The 20,204-nt window shown below is 39.5% G+C and overlaps 1 protein-coding gene across 2 annotated transcripts in view; it reads right to left on the reverse strand.

Moving 5' to 3' along the window:
• Positions 1-723: 723 nt before the first annotated feature.
• MIOS (meiosis regulator for oocyte development) overlaps positions 724-20,204 on the reverse strand; it is a 66,840-nt gene continuing 47,359 nt past the window's right edge. For both annotated transcript variants that reach the window (XM_033931027.1, XM_033931026.1), the window contains exons 8-11: positions 15,841-15,993; positions 11,627-11,831; positions 4,564-4,693; positions 724-1,475 (exon numbers count right to left, since the gene is read on the reverse strand). In XM_033931027.1, coding sequence (XP_033786918.1) covers positions 1,379-1,475; positions 4,564-4,693; positions 11,627-11,831; positions 15,841-15,993 — 585 coding nt within the window. In that variant the 3' untranslated portion in view covers positions 724-1,378. The remainder of the gene's footprint in view (positions 1,476-4,563; positions 4,694-11,626; positions 11,832-15,840; positions 15,994-20,204) is intronic.

Raw genomic sequence — 20,204 nt, forward strand, 5'->3', positions numbered from 1 at the left:
ACGGTGCCGATTTCTGTGGGACCGCTGTCGATGTCGAGGAGTCCATCGCCGACTCGGTGCCGAAAAGAAGAGTTTGTTGGATTCTTCGGTTTTTAAGCGTTCGTTTTTGCAGAGTGGCACAGCGGGTGCAGGAGTCTGCCCGATGCTCCGGACCCAGACACTGCAAACACCAATTGTGTGGGTCAGAAACGGAGATCGGGCGTGCACACCGCTGGCACTTCTTAAAACCGACCTGCGGGGGCATGAAGGGGAAGATAGCCTCCGCAAAATCGAAGTCCGAGGCCTGTATAATGGCAACAGGCCCCGCCGGGGCAAAAACGAAAGAAAAAGGAAAAAAGAAAGTTTTTTTTTTTTTTTTGCAAATCAAAGAAAAAGTAAACCCGAAGGTAAAGAGAGAAAAAATTAGGAAAAAAACGCGAGCGGGAAGGCGAAAAAGTGATTTCAACGGCCGTTGAAAAAATACACGCGTCTTCTTCGCTCCGCGGAAACGAAGAAACTGGGGACCACGCACTCCTCCGTCGGGCGGGAAGGCACTCGCGCACGCGCGGTGCGGCCAACTAGAAACTTCTAGTTAAAAAGGTCCGTACCGAGGGCTCCGTCGGTGACGTCACCCATGTGTTAAGAATATGCTGCCTGCTTGTCCTGGGATAAACTGTATTTGAGCTGTATAAATTACTAGATTTCCAGATCAAGTATACAAAAATATTGCCTTCACCAAAGATGTCATGTTTGTTTCAACCTTTTAATATCTTTCCATTAGAGGAAAAAAATCGTATAATGCTCAATTCTGGGCAATGAAATGCCGACATATGAATTTATCTAGCTGGCTTCCACTTGTTTGAGAATGGCATTGGTTCAACACGAAGTCACTATCACAATATATACAACAGTATAAAGTTTAATACAAGAGAAATTACCAGCATTAGAAAAACATGTTGAAAAAAACCCCATGTTTTCTTCTTCTAAAAACTGAATTTCTAGAACTTTAGCAGCAAAACATTTTGGAGTTTATGTAGAACATGCAGCACCACCAGAAAGCCACACATAGCAGGTTCAAGGACTAAATCAGGGTTACTAAATCCCTCTAGAAAAATGCTGTGAATTTTCAGGAGTCTATGGAAATCCTTTCAAGATGCACTGCTTCAGCTCACTGAACACAGTCCCAGATTATGCCACAATAGGCTCATTTCAATAGCGCCTGGCTCCAGTGAGCACATCAAACCCATTCAGACGTCAAATTGCCAAACTGATGAAACAATTTGTTTCCTCATTACAAGGGAGCTGCGAATGACTTGCTCTGAGGTAAGTACTTGGGCTGTGAAGGAAGAATGTTCGCCAATCCATGTGGTGCTCAAAAGGCCCCTTCTAAGGATCTGCGTTACAGTTGGACAGTTTCTGCTGGGACAAGGTTCCCTGTTGTATCGAGCTGCATGCATTTACATGAACAAGCAGACACTGGGCATTCTACGTGGTCTCTAAAAAAAACCCAAACAAACAAAAACATGAATTGGTTAGTTAAATGCATTTTAATATAACTTTAACAAAATCAAATTTCTGCTCCACCAATTCATCTGAATACATGAAGCTATTTAACTCTGCAGTCAAATAAATTCCCCAAAATTCTCAAAGAGATTTATTTTATTATTTAAGAGAATTATAGTCCGCTTAAAAACTAAGTGGATTACAACCATATTAAATAAACACAGTATACCTAAGAAACACTTTGAAAGGTACTGTAAAACTGTTTGTCCATTTTCGAAACTACATGCAATCCACTGCTTTCTCTAACGGTTGCCGCAGCAACAAATTATATACCATGTAATGAACATGAGTAAGTCCAGGAGCTTTATAGCAGGCAGCACCATAGCTTCCAGTTACACTGGCACAGATAATGGCACTAAAGAATACTGGAATATACTGTTGGATTTGAGAAATTGGTTTGTGTGTTGTATGCCTCGAACAGGCTTACTAAATTGATTCATCATGTCTTCTTTCTGGTCATATTCAGGTCCCACTTATAAAAGCAGTTTGAGGCTACTAAAATGGTGTGTGGGGATCCAAAATGGCCACAGACTGATCGGATTGTGAGGTACGTCTGGGAGTTCTTTATAGAATTCTTTCACTCACTAAATTTACCTTTTGAAAACGATGCCGAAACCTTGAGGGAAGAGCTCTGGGGCCTTGTGTAGCTCTTTGGCGACCGGATTCGGCAACATAGAAGACCTCCTACGTCGGATGCAAGCCACCTCTTCGGCAGCTTCAGAGACGCTCCCGCTGGAGACGCCGCGAGCTAGCGGATCAACGGTGTTCTCTTTGGGATTGGATACTACGCTAAGCCCTGACGCAAGGGCACCGCCCCCACGCCCTGCAAGTCCAGGAGGCCGGAGAGATCAAAGAAGGTAGAGCTGAGCTAGATACCACATCTTCGGAAGGTAGTCCAGAACTAAGCTCTGAAGCTGGGACTCAGCATGGGGGCATGAGGATCCAAGGAAACGACATGAAGGGAAAGCAAGAAATTGGAGGGTTTTTTTTGCCTACACTTTGTCTGTCGCCGGTTCAGAAACCGCAGGAGGTAACTTTAGAATCTATTAGGGACCTTGTTGCTACTCTGCCTACATTAATTAATCCCCGTTTTCAACTTTTGGAAGAATATATGAATACTCAAGGGACAGATATTAAGAATTTACAAATACGGATGTTAGATTCCAAAACTTCCCTAACAAATATCAATCAAGAAATGGATGCCTTTAAAAAGACTCAAGAAAATCTATCATGTTAGAAAATCTATCACATTCAAATAATATTAGGTTGATTAATTTCCCTAGGAGTGCTTTGTATACTCCAAGGGAATTGGTGAAGAGATACTTTCTGGAAGTATTGGAAATTTCAGAAGAATTATTACCTCCTCTATCTGAAGTATATTACCTGCCGGGAAAATTACAAACTCAGCAGCAAGCTATTGCTTCTGATATGAATGTTACAGCATTACTTGAACTTTCTGATACAGAATTAGTTACTCCTGCTACATTACTATTGATGGTGGCTATGGCCCCAGATAAAAATTAGCTTATGAAAAATTTCTTTAAACATATGCAGAAAGAATTTTTAGGTTTAAAAGTACAAATGTATCCAGATTTAGCTAGGGATACCCAAAGACGACGGAAGGAGTTTCTTTTATTAAAACCTGGGGTTCTTGCATTGGGGGCGACTTTTTCCTATGTTACCCATGTAAATATGTGGTTCATTATTCTTCACAAAAATATGTCTTTTTTGAACCTTTCCAATTAACGACTTTCCTCTCACTGTCGCGATTGGAGAAGGATAAAGTTAAAACATAAAGGCCCTAATTAAAGTTTATAAGAGGTGACCAAGTTCAGCTGGATTTCAATCTGATCACGTATGCTTTCTTTAGTCATTTAATTTCCTTCTTTTTGATCCACTATCTACTTTTTGGATCTCATTTATTGGGGACTAGAGTGATTAAGTGAAAACTTTCCTTTGTTTATTTATGTATTGATTTGGTCTTATATGCAATCTGTACAAGTTTATACTTGAATTGTAAATATGAAAATGATTAAAAAAAACAAACCCAGTTTCATGAGAATGCTTTCAAATCTTAAAGCTTGTTTGTCCTCATCTTAGCCCTATGAATTTTAATCATGTTCACTGCAATAAATGTGTGTCTTGAAACATTGTTTGTGTTTTTAATGTTGACTAGACTATAAGCTCCTTACAGTAGGGACTCTCTCTGTTGTATATCTGTACAATACTGTGTACATCTACCATTGTAAGTCAGTGACTGCCAAACTGTGTATTGGGACCCCAATGAGGTCAAATCATCAAAGGATAGGGTCACAGAAACAGGGCTTCTCCACTGCTTACTGGACCTCCTCTCTGACCTATGCCTAATAGGGGTAGTCAGCATGAGGCTTGTGATTCCATGTTCGCAGGCACTGCCCCCTTCTCCTGTTAAGTGTGGAAACCCACATAGAGCACAGTGACATAGAGCCCTGTGCTGACTGCTGCTACTGCTCTCACCATGCTTTGAATACATGGGGCAAGAATGAAATGGATGAAAGAGAGGAGCAGAAATTTGATATCTTATTTTCATCAACTAGGGTCACTGGAACCTTTAAATGTGAAAATGGGCTCATATTGGGAAACAGCTCGTAACCTTGGATTTGATGGGGGAACCACTGACTCCATACTGACTGAAGCCTCGACCCTGATGCGGTATTGCCGAACAGCTGTAGGAGATGGATTTTCCCAAACATTTATCCAATATGGTAAGTATTGTGGTAAATAGCAGTAACGGAGCCAGAATGATATTCTGATATCTCTAAATCAGTTTCCTAAAGGTGTCCCTATGCACAGGTTTGGTTTTCAAGCAATCCACCCTGATCATCTCTGAGAGACATTTGTTTATACTGGATCAAAAACCTCTGAAAGTCTATGTCAGATGCAGTTGCTATGAATATTACAAAGCCAGATGTGATGGGTGTACTGCAAGGACTACAGTATGCTAGGAACCACTACCACCAATCAGTGATCGTCACACGGTACCTGAACCAGCTTAGCATGTGTCCGGCATGGCCACCGTGCCTGCAGTTGTGACACCAGGTAAACCAGTTGTTAAACTGAGCTAGCTTCTTTTCTTTGCTGAGGTCCACCTTCTCATCAGATTTGGATGTACCTGTGCAAAGAGGTAAGTGACAAATGATTTGCTGGAGCAATACATGGCCTAAGAATGTGGAGTGGATGAATAGCCTAGTGAATAGTTCAGCGGCCTAAGAACCTGGGGCAATGGGATTCGATTCCCACTGCAGCTCCTTGTGACTCTAGGCAAGTCACTTAACCCTCCATCACTCCAAGTACAATATAAGTACCTGTATGTAATATATAAATCGCTTTGATTGTAGCCACAAAAAGTGAAGGGAATGGGGGGGGTTTAAATACCGCTTGGACAAGGTGTATTAAGTGGTTTACAATCGGGTACTCAGGCATTTTTCCTTATCTGTCCCGGTGGTCTCACAGTCTATCTAAAGCACCTGGGGCAGTGGAGGATTAAGTGACTTACCCATGGTCACAAGGAGCAGCATGGGATTTGAATCAACAACTTCAGGGTGCTCAGACCACTACACCAAGCCCCATCTCCTTTCCTTATTGAAAAACAACCCAGAAACAATGCATGAAGTAGATCTAAGGGTCCCTTTTACTAATGCTTAATCTTTTGTTTTATTGTCCCTTTATCTTAGCCTTTTGGAACTCAATTTGGGATCAGGTAAATTGTTTATTGGAAAAGCATGTGGCATTATCTTATGATACAGTACTATTTGGTATGTCTATGAGGAAAAAGAGCCAAATATCATCACATAACAATAAACTTTTATTGATAATGACAGGAGTCGCCATTCAGCATTTCACAAGTAATTGGAAAAATTACAGTAGACTCAATTACAATTTCTGGTGGAACTCATTATGTCACATATATAAAATGGAAAGAGCAATAGCTATACAACAAGGAAGCTATAAGAAATTTAATACAATTTGGGAGCCATTAACTTCTTATTGTAATGAGTAAACACCATTTTCTATTGTAATATACACCGTCTATTGATTGGGGGGAGGGGGAGGTATATTTTACATTTTTCTTATTGAGGAAATCATAGAGGAATGATGGGAGGGGAGGGTGGTAATTTTATGTATTGTAAGATAAATCAGAAAGATTGTCAAGTGATGTGTTTAATTGTATTGTTTTATTGTTTGTGCACTTGATGTAAGATTGAAAATGAATAAAGAATTTGAAAAAAAACACAAAATGCTAAGCATGTACTAATGGAGTACTGCATGCTATCTGCTGATAAAGCGCATTATATTCCTAAGGGCACAGTGTCACATAGCATGCATTAACAGTTCGCCTGTGCTAAGCATTAACAAAAGGAGCCTTAAATGCAGCCTCAGATGTGACTTTTCTGAATATATGAGACAGAATCAAAATCCTAATTTAATGGTGTGAACCTAAAATCAGTATACGGAGGCGTGCATAGACAAAACTGCATAGCCACTTCACAGTTTATTACAGATTGAAAATGGTTTAGAATAGTGAAGGACTCCAGTCCGCTGGGATTCCTTATGGATAATAATATGCTACGGCAAGGTTCATTCATCTACTCCACCTCCCAGGTAGTTTCTTCCAGGAATAGGGGGAAGCTATATTAAAGGAATGAAGTCTGGAATTGGCAGTGGAGGAGAAGGGTACAGCTAAGAGAAGCTTTAAACAACTCCTAGCAGTAGATTGACAACTGTGCTGAATGGCGCCTAGGAGTTAGATGGCATTAGCAGAATCAGGGCCATGCTGTTGCATGTTTTGATTATTTGTTTATCTGTGTTTAGAAACATAGAAACATGATGCCAGATAAAGGCCAAATGGCCCATCTAGTCTGCCCATTCACAGTAACCATTATCTCTTTCTCTCTCCGAGAGATCCCACATGCCTATCGTAGGCCCTCTTGAATTCAGACACAGTCTCTGTTTCCACCACCTCTTCTGGGAGACTGTTTCACACATCTAGCACCCTTTTCGTAAAAAAGTATTTCCTCAGATTACTCTGGAGTCTATCACCTCTTAACTTCATCCTATGCCCTCTCATTGCAGAGTTTCCTTTCAAATGAAAGAGACTCGACTCATGCACATTTATATTACATAGGTATTTAAATGACTATCATATCTCCCCTCTCCCGCCTTTCCTCCAAAATATACAGATTGAGATCTTTAAGTCTGCCTTATCCTGAAGACCACACACCATTTTAGTAGCCTTCCTCTGGACTGACTCCATCCTTTTTATATCTTTTTGAAGGTGCGGCCTCCAGAATTGTACCCAATATTCTAAATGAGGTCTCACCAGAGATTTATACAGAGGCATCAATACCTCCTTTTTCCCACTCCCTATGCAACCTAGCATCCTTCTAGCTTTCACGGTCACCTTTTCAACCTGTTTGGCCACCTTAAGATCATCACATACAATCACACCCAAGTCCCGTTGTTTAAATAGTGTACACATTTGAGAGGCCTTTTACCAAATAGTGGTAAAAAGTGTCCTTGGTGTGCTTGCATGTGGATTATTTCTGCATGCTATTTTTACTGCTGGGATAAAATGGCCAACTTTCACTCGGAAGGTAAGCTCATCTTGGAAAGATTATCTGGGGTATTAGGTACTACACAATTTGTGTCATTCAGTTTAGGACCCCTGAGGACGGCTGAGTGTTCGCCGAAACATGGACCATGTAGGATCCGAATCTCACTTCAGTGACAGATTTAACTGAAGCCATTCAAAATATACCTCTGAAAGGGGAAGTGTATAGGAACCTAAGAAATTGCTATACTGGGAGAGACCAAAGGTTCGTGAAGCCCAGTATCCTGCCTCCAACAGTAGCCAACCCAGATCCCAAGCAGTAAAACAGATTTTATGCTGCCTATCCTAGGAATAAGACGTGTATCTCCACAAGCCATCTGAATTCTCTTTTAGGAAATTATCCTAACCTTTTTAAACATTGCTGAGATAACTGATTTGACCACATACTCCGGCAGTTTAATTACATGTTGTGTGAAGAAATATTTTCTCCAGTTTGTTTTAAATCTACTACTTAGTAGCTTTATCGCATACCCCCCTAGTTCTAGTATTTTTGGAAAGAGTGAACAAGCGATTCATATCTACCTTTTCCACTCCACTCAGGATTTTATAGACCTCTATTATATCACCCCTGAACTCTCTCTTCTCCAAACTGAAGAGCCTTAGTTGTCTCAAAACCTTTAATCATTTTCGTCGCCCTTCTCTGTAGCTTTTCTAATTCCATATATCTTTTTTGAGATACGGTGACCAGAACCACACACAGTATTCAATTACATTTATGGTGGAAAATGTGAGCCCTCCCCAAAAGAAACCCTACTCTGCTGCCATATAGGTGCCATCTGCAGCCATAAGGTCTATTTGGATTGTAGACTGGTGGGTATAATGGGTTTTGGGAGCTCACCATAACCTATAAGGGAGTTATGGTGAGATGTTTATCTGGCACCCTTTTTGTGAAGTTCACAGCAGTGCCCTCTAAGGTGCGTCACTGCTCTGTTGCCGTGTCTGGGTGACATGTCCCTTACAGGACTGGCCTCTCCCAGGTCCAAATGGTCTTGCTCTGGGCGTTTGGGACTTAAATTAAATTTTGTTTGAAAATGTGATATAAAGACAGACATCCTGACAGTCTGGGCTTCCCAATGGCTTAGATCTCCAGATAGAGGATTAAAAAAAAAATTAAAAAAAATTCTAGAGATATGGTGGTTTGCCTTTCGAAAATAGGCATTTTCTTACTGTCGACTTTGGATGTCTAGTGCCATACGTCCAAATCAGACTTAGACATAAGTTTCGAAAATGCCCATCTAAAATATGTTATAATATGGTATATAATGTGTATAGGGTGATTGGAAAGTACTTGAAGGGTGGGTGGTGGGGGAGGGGATAAAATATTTTTAGAATTTTATGTAATAGATATAAAAGTGATATTGTGTAATAATTTGTTGTAATTTAATATTTTGTGCACTTGATGTAAAATATGAAAATGAATAAAGAATATAAAAAAAAAAAAAAAGAAAAAGAAAATGCCCCTCTAAGTGATGCACATTGGGAAGAATAATCCAAATCATAGTTACCTGATGCTAGGTCTACCTTATGAGTCAGCACCCAAGAAAAAGATCTAGGTGTCATCGTATATATGTTGAAATGTTCCATTCAGTGTGCGGTGGTGGCAAAGAAAACAAACAGGATGCTAGCAATTATTAGAAAAGGGATGGTAAATAAGACCAAGGACATTACAATGCCTCTGTTTCACTCCATGGTGTGACCTCACCTTGAGTACTGTGTTCAGTCCCCAGTCACCATACCTCAAAAAAGATATGGTTGAATTAGAAAAGGTACAGAGAGGGCCAACAAAAATGATAAAAGGGATGGGATGACTACCCTATGAGGAAAGGCTAAAGTGGCTAGGTCTCTTTGGCTTGGAGAAGAAAGCATGGGACAGGCACATGGGATATCTTAGAGAGAGGAAGGGATAATGGTTACTGCGGATAGGCAGACTGGATGAGCCATTTGGCCTTTATCTGCCATCATGAGAGAGGTCTATAAAATACTAAGTGGAGTGGAAAGGGTAGATGTGAATTGCTTGTTAATATTCTTTTCAAAAATACTAGGACCTGGGGACATGTGATGAAGCTACTAAGTAGTAGATTTAAAACAATCCAGAGAAAATATTTCGTCACACAACGTGTAATTAAACTCAAATTCGTTGTGAGAAAATTTGGTGAAATCAGTTAGCCTAGCAAGATTTAAAAAAAAGGTTTGGATAATTTCCTAAAAAAGAAGTCCATAGGCCATTATTGAGATAGCTTGAGGAAATCCACTGCTTATTCCTAGGATAAGCAGAATAAAATCTGTTTTACTACTTGGGATCTAGCTAGGTACTTAGGACCTGGGTTGGCCACTATTTGAAACAGGATGCTGGGCATGATGGACCTTCAATCTGTCCCAGTATGGCAATTCTTGTGTTCTTATGATCTTTATCTGCCATTTGTGTTTCTATGCTTCTATATTTTGTAAGTACTCCCTTGTATAAGTCAGAATTTTGGAATCTGAGCTTACCCAAGAACAACTACTGATGTCACTGGCAGCTGGACAGTACAGTCCATTCTTAAATTTTTCAGTTGAACTGGACTTAGATTAATATATGGGAGCAGGCTACCTTATATTTCATCCCTGTTGTAAAAAGTGTCTCCATTGAGTTTAAAATAATTATATTCTTGATGAATTTGGATTAACAGTGAGGGAGGGAAGTTTTAATTTAATGGAGGAAAAATTCACCCAAGAGCTTTAAATTAGAAAGAAGGCCTGGCACCTATATTCCCTCTAAACTGAGCATATGAGCAATTGCTCATACATTCTAGGAGCACCCCTCACAGATTTTACATGGTTGCTCGCAAAAAATACTTGAAAATTGTTGGTTTTTAGAACATGTTGCTCATAAAAAAATATTTTTTAGAACTTGTCGCTCACATGAAAAAAAATTTGCACGCACCCTGCCAATTCTTAGAGGGAGCAATGCCCAGCACAAATTTCGGTGAAAGGTGGCAGTGTTGTTTGGCTGTGCTAGAGTGCCCTCTGCTGCATTCTCCTTAAATTGCATTCAGCCATTACTAATTGCTTTACTGCAATTTATTTTGGGTCAAATAATTTAGAAACCTTACTTTGGAAGTTAGCTCCCTAGATCAGCCAAAACTCATGCAGGAAAATACCAGACTCACATTTATTATATAATACAAAAACATCCAACTGGACCTGGTTGATATAGTTGAAATTAACACTACCAGTGCACTAATAAAGGAGGGATAAAACTTCCAAAATATCTGAAAAAGGATGTTAAAAGTTGTCATAACTGGTTCAATTTTCATTTATTGGTCTTAAAAAAACAAACAAACCCTAGATTGGCCCCATTGAAAACTAAGTCCGAGCTCCTAAATTTAAGTTCCTATAAAGTGGGCAGTTAGAGGAACTAGAATTTAGGACAAAAATTTTTTTAAATAAATGGAGGGGCATAATCAAAAGAAACGTCTAAGTCCGATATGATTACAAGAAAGCTCTGAGAGCCACCTATGCGATTGTAGTTCTTTTCTGAATATATGTACTTTTGAATTATAAACCGCTTTGATAATATACAATTAAGTTTGAAATAAACTTGGAAAAGATTTCAAGCTTGCACATACTACATACTTTTATAAACTGCCTTGACATGCATGTTCAGATTAGGTATTAAACATTAAAAATTAATACTAATATTGATTCTACAACACTTTAAGGATATATTTTAAAAACCCCTTTATTCTGGAATGTCAATAGTAGCAAATTCCATAAATGAGACATCTGAGTAACTTAAGAGATTGTTTGCAATTACTAAGAACATAAGAATAGTCTTACTGGGTCAGACCAATGGTCCATCAAGCCCAGCAGCCAATTCTCATGGTGGCCAATCCAGGTCACTAGTACCTGGCAAAAACCCAAAGAATAGCAACATTCCATGCTACTGATCCAGGGCAAGATTGAAATTAAAGTATTTATGGGATTTGAAGAGCATTTCAACCAACTGAGAGCAACAATGGAGGTCTTCAGGGGCTACACATTAGAGACCACTGTAATAAATTATTATTATATTTCCCAAATTCTAAGAGGATGAAATCCAATAATTTTTTTTATTTCTTCTTTTGCATTTCAGGCTGCAAAAGAATGGAATATACTGCTACTTAATCTAAAAATTTCTTCTAATTATAGGGCCTTTAGAAAATGTATAAAAAATGTTCTGTTTTGCAAATACGTATTACTCAAATGAAATTGAATAATGGATTGTGATTTCTAAGTATTATTTATTGTAAATTCCTAGGTGATATGCCTAGCTTCTTTATCAACTTAGACTACACTTAGGTGTTAGTGGAATATAAAAAGCACAATGTAACGTAACATGTTCTTATCTGCATCACTAACAATTTGCAATAGAGAAGTTTACTACAGAGGGGAAATAAAGAATATTTGAATTACCTGGACAGCTAGAAACAGGGGTCCCCATGTTGATCAAGCAGAGGGCACAGCGAGGGAGGGGCTTGCGGCAGCCAGGGCAGCTCGTAACCTTGGATTTGGTGGGGGAACCACTGACTCCATACTGACTGAAGCCTCGACCCTGATGCGGTATTGCCGAACAGCTGTAGGAGATGGATTTTCCACAGAAATTGCAACTCACAAATACCTAAAACATGTGAAAATATGAAATTATTGGATTTCATCCTCTTAGAATACAAGGACACTAACAAAAGCAATCAGAACAGGCTAAAAACACAGTGTGAAGAAACTCTTTACATACAAAACTTCATTCACCAGAAAATCAATATTTGCAAGTTTCTCTGGTAGATTCAGTCCTAAAAGAGGAAAGATTTGAGCACATAAAATCTTGCAAGAAAAGCAGCAGGAAACTTTATATTTGGAGGTGTGTGAAGGAGAATGAGAAATTACATTTTACTTGATAATTTTCTTTCCTTTACTCCTACCACAGCAGTCCAAAGCCTGTGGATTGTGGCTGTCAATTAGTGAATTATGTTAGAGAAAAATAGTAGTTCTGAGTGATTTACCTTATAAGGGCATTGTGCAGCCTCAGAATGATCAGTATTTTGAATGACCAAACAGTGGGGAAAAGGAGATGCTGAATTATCCCGTTAGGGCCCAGATTCTATAAATAACGCCGGAGGTCAGGCGCCTAGATCGGCACAAGGTAGGTATCTACCAGAAAGTAGGCATGGTTAAGGGTGAATTTGTAGTGGAATTTGGGCGCGGTTTCACTTATGCACACTCATTTAGGCCATGAAAACCCTGGCCTAAATGACAGTACACTCAAGGTTTTAACACCTTTTGGTGTTTACGAATGCTTAGGTAACAATTGGTATACATACTATATAATACATACATTTTCAGATATCATTGTATATGAATGTAGAATGATATATTGTATTTACAATGATACATGTAAGAAAATCAAGTGTATATTTTATGAGATCGTATAATTTTTTATGATACACTTGCTGTAATATGAAAAAAGGAATAAAAATGTTTTTAAAAAAACCGAATGCTTAGGTGCCGCTAGGTGTGATTCTATAAATGGCACCTAGCCAAAGACTGACAACAATGCCAAATGGCGCCTATGAGTCAGATGCTGTTTACAGAATCAGAACCTTAATGTTTCCACTTTTATTTTAAAGATAGAATTGTAGAACTTCTTAAACTACCAAATAGGAAAAACCCCAAAAAAACAGAACTCAGGTTGAGAAGAAACTTGAAAAAACACATGCAAATATATGGATCAGTAAGATACTGAGATAAAAAAATTTTTTGGTAGGCTTCTGGATTGGTCTAGTACAGGGGTAGGCAATTCCGATCCTTGAGAGCCGGAGCCAGGTCAGGTTTTCAGGATATCCACAATGAATATGTACGAGATGGATTTGCATGCACTGCCTCCTTGAGATGCAAATCTATCTCATGCATATTTATTGTGGATATCCTGAAAACTGACCTGGCTCCGGCTCTCGAGGACCAGAATTGCCTACCCCTGGTCTAGTAGGACTAAAGCAGAGGGATGGGCAATCGCGGTTCTCAAGGGCCATAACCCATTCAGGTTTTCAAGATTTCCACAAAGAATATGCATGAGATAGCAGAACATGAAGATCAAGGCCATGCATAGAAACATGATGGCAGATAAAAGGCTAAATGGCCCATCCAGTCTGCCCATCTGCAGCATACATTATCTCCTCCTCTCCATAAGAGATCCCACATGCCTGTCTCATGCTTTCTTAAATTCAGACACAGTTTTTGTCTCCACCACCTCTACCGGGAGAATATTCCATGCTTCTACCTCCCTTTCTGTAAAAAAGTATTTCCTTAAAATTACTCCTGAGTAATTTACCTTTGGAAGAAAAAAAAAAGGGAGTAAAGAGTAAGAAAGGATAAATTACCTTTGGAAGAAAGAAAGGCACTATTCTGATAGAGACTCCCACCTCTGTAAAGCAGAGAAAGAGTGGCTCTGCCCGAGTTAGCATATAGGATACATTGCACATGTTAGTTTAAAGATGAGTCGTGCATTGATTGGTAGCCAGTGTAATTTGCTATAATAAGGTGAGATGGAATTATGTTTTATTCAATTTAAATATCAACCTCAATGCTGTGTTTTGGATCACTTGCAATTTGTGCATAAGGATTGATTTGATTCTAGCAAAGAGAATTACAATAGCTAAGTTGTCGAAGTGATATTCATGGAAGCCCCAAGGCTACTGGGGGCCTCCTGAACACTAAAAGCCTCAAAAATCAGATAAAACCCCCCAAAATAACAAAACTTCTTAGAGCAGATCAGAAAGATACCTTCCAGCTCTTATGAATTCCGGAACTTGGAGGCGAGGAGGATGGCAGTTTGAGTGCAGAGCTCCTCTCCCTGGACAATCTGCCTGCTTTTAAATATCAGCAGCAGTGGGAGATCAATTGCTTTTACACCTAAGCAACAACGGGACCAACCCACCAAAAACCCACAGTCCCGGTCCTGCAAAAATATGAGCTCCACCCTCCCTGCAGTTCGCTAGGAAAATCAACTGCTTTTACACCTAAGCAGCAGCAGGACCAGCCACCACTACCAAGAGCCCTTTGCACCGATCCAGCCAGGCATGTGAGCTCCTCCCTCTGCAGTCCATTGGAGAGATCAATCTACCTGCTTTTAAATATCAGCAACAGTGGGAAATCAACTGCTTTTACACCTCAGCAGCAGCGGAACTATCCGCAACTACCAAGAGCACACAGACCCAATCCAGCCAAGAGTGTGAGCTCCTCCTCCCCCTGCAGTCCACTAGGAAGATCAACTGTTTTTTACACCTAAGCAGCAACAGGACCAGCCACCACTACCGAGAGCCCTTTGCCCTGATCCAGCCAAACAAGTAAGCTCTTCCCCCAGCATTCCGTTGGAAAAATCAATATGCTTGCTTTTAAATATTATCAGAAGTAGGAGATCAACTGCTTTTACACCTAAGCAGCCTATAATAGGAGCCCTTGCCCCGATCCAACCAGGCATGTGAGCTCCTCCCCCTATATCCCGTTTAAGAGATCAATCTACCTGCTTTAAATATCAGCAGCAGTAGAAAAACAACTGCTTTTACATACAAGCAGCAGCGAGACCTACCGCAACCACCAAGAGCCCACAGACCCGATCCTGCCAGGAGTGTGAACTCCTCCCCCTGCAGTCCATTGGAGAGATCAATCTGCCTGCTTTTAAATATCAGCAGCAGTGGAGATCAACTGCTTTTACACCTAAGCAGCAACGAGACCAGCCACAACCACCGAGAGCACACAGACCCGATCCTACCAAGAGTGTGAACTCTTCCCCCCATGCAATCCGCTAAGAAGATCGACTGTCGGCTCCGGGCGGCTTTCCCGCAGAGGAGAGAATCCTGCATTCACCGTGGGCCTCATCTGGGGCAGCCTCCTTGGAGCGGCTGGGGCACGGGCAGTGTGTCTGGGAGGGAATGCATGGATGGGAGAACATCGCAGGGGAGGAGACATAGGCATCCTTTCTGAAAACGTCAATCGCTCCTCCTAAACTTACTTGCTCCACTTCATCACTGACGCTGAAACCGTGGATTGAAGACAAAGTTTTATTTTATTTTTCTTTCCAGCTTATGATTTATCTTTAATCTTATCTATTGTTTTGCCTTTTGTCTTTGTTTTGTTCTATTTCTATCATTTAAATTTCTCCAGAATTCTACTGTTCAACGGCTCCCCCTTCTGCTTCTATTCCTTTCTCTCCTCTCTTCTACCTTCCAAAGTATTTAGATCAATGCTGTCTTGTTAAAATGTTTATTTTATTTTTATTTTTCCTCTAACTCTACTTTTCACTTCTCTATTACCCTCCAGGTACTTTAGTTAGATTGTGAGCCTTCGGGACAGTAAGGGAATTTTTCAAGTACCTTTCTTATTTCTAATCTTAATGTATATTTTCTGTAAACCGCTTAGAACCTAACGGATGTAGCGGTATATAAGAAATAAATTACATTACATTACATTATGAAAAAGGACAAAACTAAAGAGAGGCAGAACAGCCCACTGAGGAGGCAGAGCTGAAGAAAAAGTGTACGTTTCCATCTGCACAGTTCGCGGTTAGCGGAAGTTAACCCATTCGTCACCAGAATAATTATTGTGTGGCCTTCAACCACCATATGTTGGTAACTCACCTGTGCCAAGGGTTTTGAACTGGGATCCAACTTGCTCCTGTGGATATCAAATTCTGCCCTTTTGTGCCAAAACCTCCAGGCATCCAGCAAATTCCTATAGTTCTCAATCCAGTAATGAACCCTCTCATCCCTAAGGACATCGGAGGGAGAACCCTAAAACCAAACAAAGAATATGTGATTGGCACATTCTCTTAGCCCAGCATGTCAACAACTACACACTATTTCTAGGAGGCATATCACATACAATCAATGTGATGTATTTAAGCAATAATCCCTGGAAGGCAAGCCATTTACAGGATGTAAATGTCCATATTTAGTAAAAAGTACTATTGTTATTAAGCTATAATTTGTTTATGCAAGCTTAGGTGTGTTCATGACCACCAAACTGAATGAACACTTTCAGTAGTGGGTGACAATTTTATCTCCCTATTTTCAAAACATTTGACTAGATATTTTATAATTTAAAGGTGGTTTTCAAAAAAGGGTCTGAAGAAGGGTGGAGATCCAGGCAGTAGGGTCAGTGCAGGATCTTTATGCAGTTCTCATACTGAGGAAAAAAAACTGGTTCACCCCTTCAAAGAAATGCAGTAGATTGGTGAGGCGAGATTTCCTTGACTATCCCCCTCTTTTACGAAACCGTGCTAGCATTTTTAGCGCAGAGAGAGCACAGAGAGCTGCGCTGAATGACCTGCGCTGCTCCCAATGCTCATTGAGTTCCTATGCGTGTCAGGAGCAGCGTAGGCCATTCAGTGCGGCTCCCCGTGCTAGAAACTGCTAGCACAGTTTCGTAGAAGAGGGGGTAAATCTTTGTTGGCTTTCTCTCATTGATCCATGCTTATATACAATGTTCTTTCATTTTGTTCTTTATAATAGTCTCTACCATATTTTAGAAGAATGAAAGAGGGCTGCCGGGAAGGAGAAGGGTGAGTAAGCACCAGCTCACAGGGAGGGGGATCGCAGGGGGAGGATTACTGAAGAGATACTGGACCGCAGGGATGGGGAGGAAAGAAAGAAAGAGGTGCCAGACCTCTGGGGAAGGGAAGGAAAATGGAAGGGGAGGACAGAGATGCCAGACCACAGGAGGAAGAGGAGGAGAGAAGGGAAGCAGAGGAGTGAGATACCAGACCACTAAAAAGGGGGAAAGGGAAGGAGAGAGATGATGGACTAGTGGAATGGGGAGGGAAGGAGAGAAAGATGACAGACCAGGGAAGGGAGGAGGAGGGAAGGGGAGGAGAGAGATACCAGACCGCAGAAAGGGGGAAAAGGGAAGGAGAGAGATGTTAGACTACTGGAGGGGGAAGGAAAGTAAGAGAGATATTCCATAAATAGGGTGGCCCCCCAGCTATAGACACCAACTGAGAGCGTCCATATCACGAAAATAAACACTAAAGAACAGAGCAGAGAAAAATGACACCTTCAACTTGTGTGCATAAGGATAAACTGAGGAGCACAGAGCAGTGTCAGAGGAGGAGGAGCTGAAAAACGTAGATGATGCCTTCTACACAAACTCATGAATAGGGAAGCATAACTGTTGAAGTTCTGGATTCTTCCGATATTTTGTAGTCAGGCACAGAACCCTGAATTCAGCCATACAGATGATGGGTCATATTACATTACAACAAGGGTTATGTAACATTACAATATAAATCAGATTGGGGTTTTTATTCTGATTGTATGCAAGTTTATTTTTTCTATTGATCTTGTGGAAATAGTAATTTACAGCTGTCATACTAACAACTATTTTATAACCACTTAGGACTCCTTTTACAAAGGTGTGCTAGCGTTTTTAGCGTATGCACAAGATTAGCGAGCGCCTGCTTAAAAGGAGGTGGTAGCGGCTAGCGCGCGTGCTAAAACCGCTAGCGCACCTTTGTAAAAGGAGTCCTTAATATTTGTTGTGCAAGATGGTATACCAAAAGGGGTATCTTTGATAAGTCATCCATGTCCAAATTGGGGTATTTTGCACATTATGCCAAAAAATAAGTCCATCTTATTAAAATAATTCCATACTCCTCTCAAAAAACTTTAAGATCAAACGAACAACTTTTATTGGTTATTCCCACCCTTAAAATGATTAATACACAAAGGCAATTCATTTTTACAGTTACAGCACCGCAAACTTGGAACTCTCTCCCGCTTTACTTACGACAGGAGAAAAACTTTGATAAATTTAAAAGCCAACTCAAGAGCTTTCTTTTTAAAGACGCTTTCAATGTTTAATTGAAAAGCCAATTGCTCTTTATAATAGTAATCCATTCTTTTTAATTGTGTATTTTACTCCTAATAAATTAATTTGTTTTCCCTTCCCCTTTGTATATTACCCTTAATTGTTCTTCCTTTTCTATCAGAAAATGTAGTTCTTTCCCTTCCATCCTAATGTTTCCCGTTGTATTTTGTCTATGTTTAAAGATTTTATCTTTTTATTCATTTTTGTTCTTGTTTACCCAATATTAATATTTTATGTACATCGCTTAGTAATCAGTGATAGGCGATTAATCAAATAATCAAGTTTTCAACTTTATTAGATGACTTGATAAATCGCTTAATCAAATATTCTAAGCGATGTACACTTTAAATTTAACAATTAGTAAATATAAAAAACAAAAACAAACAATACAGTACATACAATTATTAAATAATGGGTAAGAACTCATGATTATTAACATTGATAAACGGGAAAGAAGGGATGAACTACAATTCATAAAGTAAAGAAGAAACATTGATGGGAAACACAAAAGGAATAATTAACACAGGTTTCATATTGAAAACATAATACTAAAACTAAAATTATAATATAAAAGCATCTTTAAAAAGGAAGGTTTTAAGTTCAGTTTTAAATTTTCCAAGTTCTTTTTCCTCTCGTAAGAAAATAGGAAGAGCGTTCCATGTCTGTGGTGCAGTACAAGAAAAAATAAATTGTCTCCTTGTATTGATAATTTTTAACGAAGGGACAGATAACAGATTTTGTTCGCTTGAACGTAATATTCTTTTCGTAGAATAAGGAACAAGAAATCGATATAAAAATGCTGGGGTCTTGTTGATCAGAGTCTTGAAGATAATTAAACATAATTTATAAGTAATTCTGTAATTGACAGGGAGCCAATGAGCCTCTTTGAGGAGTGGTGTTACATGATCATATTTTTTTGCATTGGTTATTAATTTTATGGCTGTATTTTGTATGATTTGTAATCTTTTAATTTCATATAGTGCAATTCCTTTAAATAAGGAATTGCAATAATCAATTTTAGACATCACCAAGGAGTGAATAAGTATTGTAATTGATTTAGGACAAAGAAATTTTGAAATGGACCGAATTTTGCGTAACCTATAAAAGGTGATTTTTACAATGTTACTAATGTGGTCATGGTAAGAGAGTTTAGTATCAAAAATTACTCCCAAAATTTTTGCATTTTTTACTAACTGTAGGGGTACATTAAGAATAGAAATAGGAGCAACAAGAGGAAAACTCTCTTTCCACGGAAATAGCATAACATTGGTTTTATTGATATTGAGTGCCAATCTGTTTTTATCTAGCCAATGATGTACTTGATCTAGTTTTTCATTAATGACCAAAATTTCACTTTGATTATTATTATTTAATGGGTGCAATATAATTGGATATCATCGGCATAGGTAAAAACATGAAATCCTATGGATTGGCATAAAGTCAACAAAGGTGCCAGAAAAATATTGAAAAGCAAAGGTGAAAGAATAGATCCTTGTGGAACCCCATGTGAAATGAATAAACTTGAAACTTGATCTTAGAGCCATTGTCAAACAGGAAAAATGTCTGGGTTTCTGTTTTGAAAAAGGCTCAAAGATGGACATTTTTGCACAGAAGATGTTTAAAAAGAAGAGTCATTTTCCCAACTGCCCAAAAATCAGACAGAAAAACATCTGTCTGGCATCATTTTGAGAGAAATGATTACACAGTCATCCCTGCATATCAGAGGGGTAGTTTAGTGGTCAGTGCTGTGGACATTAAACAAAAGCACCCACGTACAATTCCCACAATAACTCCTTTATTTTGTATTGTGAGCCCTCCAGGAACAGAATAAACCCTACTGTATACCCCTATGATGGTCTTCAAGCCTACAGGTAGATATAGTAAGTAGTTTGTTTTATTTAGAGAGTTCACAATCTCCGCCACAAAAGTACTAGGGATTTGGACCTGGATCTCCTTAATCACAATCTGCTGCAATTACCGTTAGGCTATTCCTGGGAGCTGCTTGCTGCTCTGTTCGGTATGCCAATAACACCTGATGCTGTCATGCTGCCTGGTATCCCCTTTTCAGTGTTACTTCTTAAAGGGAGTGGGAGAGGGGCAGGATCAACTGCGGTATTATGGAGGGGTCAAGCCTTAA

This window comes from Geotrypetes seraphini, chromosome 2 (assembly GCF_902459505.1).
Source record: "Geotrypetes seraphini chromosome 2, aGeoSer1.1, whole genome shotgun sequence".
Classification (NCBI taxonomy): domain Eukaryota; kingdom Metazoa; phylum Chordata; class Amphibia; order Gymnophiona; family Dermophiidae; genus Geotrypetes; species Geotrypetes seraphini.